The sequence below is a fragment of the Aedes aegypti genome, chromosome 3, assembly GCF_002204515.2.
Source record: "Aedes aegypti strain LVP_AGWG chromosome 3, AaegL5.0 Primary Assembly, whole genome shotgun sequence".
NCBI classification, from domain to species: Eukaryota; Metazoa; Arthropoda; class Insecta; order Diptera; family Culicidae; genus Aedes; species Aedes aegypti.
In genome coordinates, this window is record NC_035109.1 from 242,784,782 (window position 1) to 242,789,718 (window position 4,937).

A 4,937-nucleotide genomic window follows, 5' to 3' on the forward strand; every position below is an offset into this window, starting at 1 on the left:
TGCGTTTGTTCCAGAACCAGAATGAACCAATGCCAAAATATTATTCATAGGTACTAGGACGTCTACCAAAGTATCCTATGGCCTTTCCCATCCCATTAACATTCCACATTATCCCGTAACACCTATGAAAGGTCGTAGAGTTTTCTGCATCTTTCTTAAGTAGGTGTTCAATTAATCATTCCTTCCCATTCCTCAGCATTCGCAAGGACGTGGCCAGGACAGCTCTCAACTGTTGGAGAATGCGTCAAGCTTGTCTAAGAGTCAAGGGTTAGTACCAAATTTTTGACTTTGGTAACGGACGGGAAGGAGGCAACTCTTATACAACGGTTTAGGACTGTACCACCTACGAATTTGTGCGAATTGCGTAATGCTAATGTTATTCTAGGTAGAAGGGTAAAATACACCAAATAACTTTTTTATTGACCTAAATGCTAGTTTTATTCATCATCTTGAGACTTAGAATCGTCCCCATCATCTTCCAAGGTTTTACATTCATCACGTTGAGCCTCTTGAGTATCTTCGGTTTTGGCATCATCTTTCCCATCGGTAGAACTGGATGTCTCTTGATCTTTCAGCTCTGATGCCGTCTGATCAGCTGTTGCTTCTACGGGATTGTCGAGGGCAGCTTCTTTCGCTTCGTCATTACCTTTGAGATCCTTACATTCATCCTGAGCTGTCTCACTTTCCTGGATTTTACCATGTTCTTCACCGTCTTCCCCTTCTGCTTCATCGTCTTCCTCGTCACTTTCACTTTTGTCCGACTCTTCCTCCTTCCGGGGCTTCTTCCCTCGGTTGGCCTTTTGCTTCGCTTTCTTTTTCTGGCGTTTGGCTCGCTTTTTGGCGGTTCTATCCTCTGCATCCTGTTTGTTTTGCTCAAGCTTCTGCTGGAACTCGTCATCCAACTGTTCCGAACGGCTTTTCTCCTGAATGTGCTTCTGGCGGGCATATTCCTTCCGCCGTAGATGCCGGTAAACGTGGAACTCGCCAGATCCAGCGCCGGCACTGGAACCCATCACATTCCGTACGAATGACGGAATGGCGTTCGAGAAATCACGCTCTCTGGGGGACTCTGGGATGATGACCGGTTTTTCCTGAAATTTATGAATATAGTTAGCTCAGAATATTTATAATAAGGGACTGTCCATTAACCACGTGGACAGTTTTTTGGGATTCCAGACCAACTCCCTCCCCCATCGTGGTCATTTGTCCATACAACAAATTTAAAATTTGTATGAACCGTGGTCTTTGACCAGACCACGGCCTCCCCCCATGAATGACCACGTAGTATATGGACGACCCACAATGATATGTATGAATATATACACTCAAAATAATCCAAACGTCATTGCTACGTGAAAAATCACGTAAACGATTACAAATGAATTTTTCCCATGCTCTACCTGTCGAAGGTAAAAACTACCGGATTATACGTGATAGTCAGATGGGGATACAGTGAATTTCACTTTGGTTGGCCCTTAGAGCTTACGTGAAATTCAAGTACGCACTTGTGTTCATTTTGACAACTGAAAATAGCGTTCATTCTGTGTTGTATTGAAAAAAGTAAATGGTGACCGCTGGCGATTTCAAAAACAAATCAATCATACGAGTATAGTTTAGCAAGTAATATTTGATCAGATAACCGTGAAACCAGAACAATTAAATATTTTGTGTTTTATCAATGGTTTGTTATATAGTACTGCTGTTGGAACTAACTAAATTAACATGCTCTTTGCGAATCGTAAGTATGCAATCACAATTTCGTTGGTATGTGAATATTGCAATTTTGTTTGTTTCCCTTTCGGGTGATTTCACAGAAATGATGTCCAAATATCTCTGGAGCATAGATACTGCTGAACCACCAGATTGATCCGCTGTTATCATACTTAAATCTACTCAGGCCAACCCACAAAGACACCCGACGAAGAGCAAGTGACTGGGAGTTATCTGTTGCAAACCACTTAGTCTTTCAAACCAGTTGTTTTTGAATCCATATTGCGCTTGAAAAATAAATGCATTTCAATTGTATCTCATTAATATTGCCAAATTGGAAAACTGTGTGTTTTTAATGCCTTGCAAAATAACGGGATTTATTAAAATTATTACGTGATTCTAATAGTAGCTTCAGCTGGTAACCGCTAAAAATCTTCGTAAAAGGTACGGGAAATTCCACGTAGCTATGACGTGAAGCTCCGGTGAAATGGGAGGGAATTAGGTGTTCATGTGTTCATTTTGTGTCACCTACGATTAACGTAAGTGCTACGTGAAAAGTGAGATGGAAAAAAACTACGTATGTTTTCACGTAGCCTTGACGTGTGGATTATTTTGAGTGTATTATTCCAAGGTTGCTACGGAAAATTCAAAATATTTTTCGCGCCAAATTCACGCTAAATACAATACAATTTGCACGAATTCAAAGCTGAAAAACAAGTTTTTGCTTAGTAGTATCTTATTTTTTAGACTCTGTAACGCCAGATATTTTTTGGTTTTAGAAACTCAACATAAATCCACACCACACCCCCAACCCAAATTTGCTTTAAAGTACTTGTGCACCAATTTTCTATAAACGAAAATCGTAAAATTCGAGTATCCGTAGCCCTGTTTTTCCTGCTTCTTCTTATTCTTGGCATTACATCCTCACTGAGACAGAGCTTGTTTCCCAGCTTAGTGTTCAATGAGCACTCCCACAGTTATTAACTGAGAGCTTTCTTTGCCAAAGTTGCCATTTTCGCATTATGCCCAGGGAAGTCAAGGAAATTTACATTACGAAAAGATCCTGGACCGACTGGGAATCGAACCCAGACATCTTCAGCATGGCTTTGCTTTGTAGCCGCGGATTCTAACCACTCGGCTAAGGAAGGCCCCGTAACAACTCTGTTATTCCCAATATTCTTACCGGATTTTTCATTAGCTTTTCCAACTTTGCCCGCTGAACGTCAGCTGCATTGCGGACGACGAATTTCTTTTTCTCGAAATCTTTGTCATTGATTTTAACTTCATTCCGGATGTCCATTGCGGCAAGGAATATCAATAATACACTAAAAGACTCACCAAAATCAACAAATTTTAGGAAATACGGGAAAATTTGTAAGTCCCAAACTACGTATGAAATGGATTTGGTTTGTTTTGATGACGAAAGTGACATTTCCGTAAGGAAGGTATTCCTACACTGTAAAACCAAAGTACTGATTTTCAATGAAACTGCACTGCCAAAAGTTTACCGAAGTTTGAATTTAATTCCGTAGCAGGGGGGGGGGGGTGTTTGTTAAGGCCCGAACGCAATGATAGCGGCACAGCAACGGAAAGCGGAACCCATTCGCCTGCATTAACTATAACATGCTTGTCGACTCAGTATTGGTTCACTTTCGTTCGTTGACAGCTCAGTCGAGATGGTGTGATTCATGCTGGCGAACCGGTTCCGCTTTCCGTCGTCGTTCCGCTATCATTGCGTTTGGGCCTTTATACAGTATTGGACAAAACATTTGCAACTTTTTCGATTTTCCATACAAAATTACCAACTTTGGTAAGCTAGAACTCAGTTATTTATCGTCCGATTTGAATGAAATTTTCACAGAACATCAGATATAACTTGAATTTTAACATATATTTTTGAGTAATTTTTCCAGTCATGGGTTTATAAACTATAACGGTTTATCTAAAGTGTAATTTTCGACGAAAAATTCAAAACTATATCTCAAAATCTGATAGCCCTACACAAAAACTGTCTTCAGCAAACTTGTTCACCTTGTTAAAATCTACAACTTTGTTGAAGATACCATGAAGCTATTCCTAGTTATGTCATTTATAAACAATCGTCAAAAAATTGGGTCCTAAAATGTTTAATGAATTTTTGTTTTTATTTAATAATACGAAAGAGTATGTTCTTGCAACTACTTTAGCAATTTTTCCAGCTCAAATAACGGCTATAACATTTTTAAACTTCAATTTGAAAAATGGTTCCAAATATGAACCTTGACACTTGTGATCATGTTTGACATTCACTGTTTCGACAAAAATGCCACAGGGCCATTTCGGAAGGGACACGGAAAACAAAATATACCCAAAATTTAAGTTTAAACCAAGGGGTGAGACAAAATCTCAAAATTCATAAAAAAATGTTTTTTGGACTTAAACAAATGAAAATCAATTAAAAATTGAGTAAACATGTGTTTTTGCCCTAAACTTAAGCGTTTGATACTAAAATTGAGACAAGGCTTTAGGACCCTATTGACTTTAGTAAAACCGTTACGGCTTTTGAACTTGTGATTGGAAAAATTACTCAAAAATATATGTTAAAATTCAAGTTATGTATGATGTTCTGTCAAAATTTCATTCAAATCGGTCTATAAATAACTGAGATTTAGCTTATCAAAGTTGGTCATTTTGTATGGAAAATCGAAAAAGTTGCAAATGTTTTGTCCAATACTGTACGTAAAGAGGTAGGCCTACCGTTCATGTTTTATGAGTGAGTTAAGCCCCAAACGCAATGATAACGGGACGGCAATGGAAAGCGAAACCGGTTTGCCAGCATGAATTACAATATGCTTGTCGATTTATTGTTTGTTCACTTTCATTCGTTGACGGGTCAGTCGAGATGGTGTGATTCGGGCTGGCGAACCGGTTCCGCTATCATTGCGTTTGGGCCTTTAGGCGAGCTTTGTTCGAAGTTGATAGTCATATACCCACCCTGGGAATTAGGTACGCGTGGGCCAGGTAGAGGTTCATTCATAAATTTCATAAGGCCGAAAAATGGTCATTTTTCACACTCACCTACCCCCTTGTGACACATTTTGTACGAATATTTTCCGAATTTTATTAGAGCTGTAACATTTTAAGGATACCAACCCACCCCTTCAGCGTTATGGAATTTTTTGAATGTACCCAGGGCCAGTGGATACTGTGGTAATTTTTGTTCGTATATGACCGCCGTATATTCACCC

At 39.3% G+C, this 4,937-nt stretch overlaps 1 protein-coding gene across 1 annotated transcript; it reads right to left on the minus strand.

The window, feature by feature from the left end:
• Window positions 1-394: 394 nt before the first annotated feature.
• On the minus strand, window positions 395-3,150 carry LOC5566611 (PRKR-interacting protein 1 homolog). Its single transcript, XM_001650958.2, has 2 exons — window positions 2,894-3,150; window positions 395-1,091 (listed from the first exon to the last, which is right to left on the minus strand). The coding sequence occupies exons 1-2, from the start codon at window positions 3,140-3,142 to the stop codon at window positions 438-440; spliced, it is 903 nt and encodes a 300-aa protein (XP_001651008.2). The 5' UTR covers window positions 3,143-3,150; the 3' UTR covers window positions 395-437.
• Window positions 3,151-4,937: the final 1,787 nt, after the last annotated feature.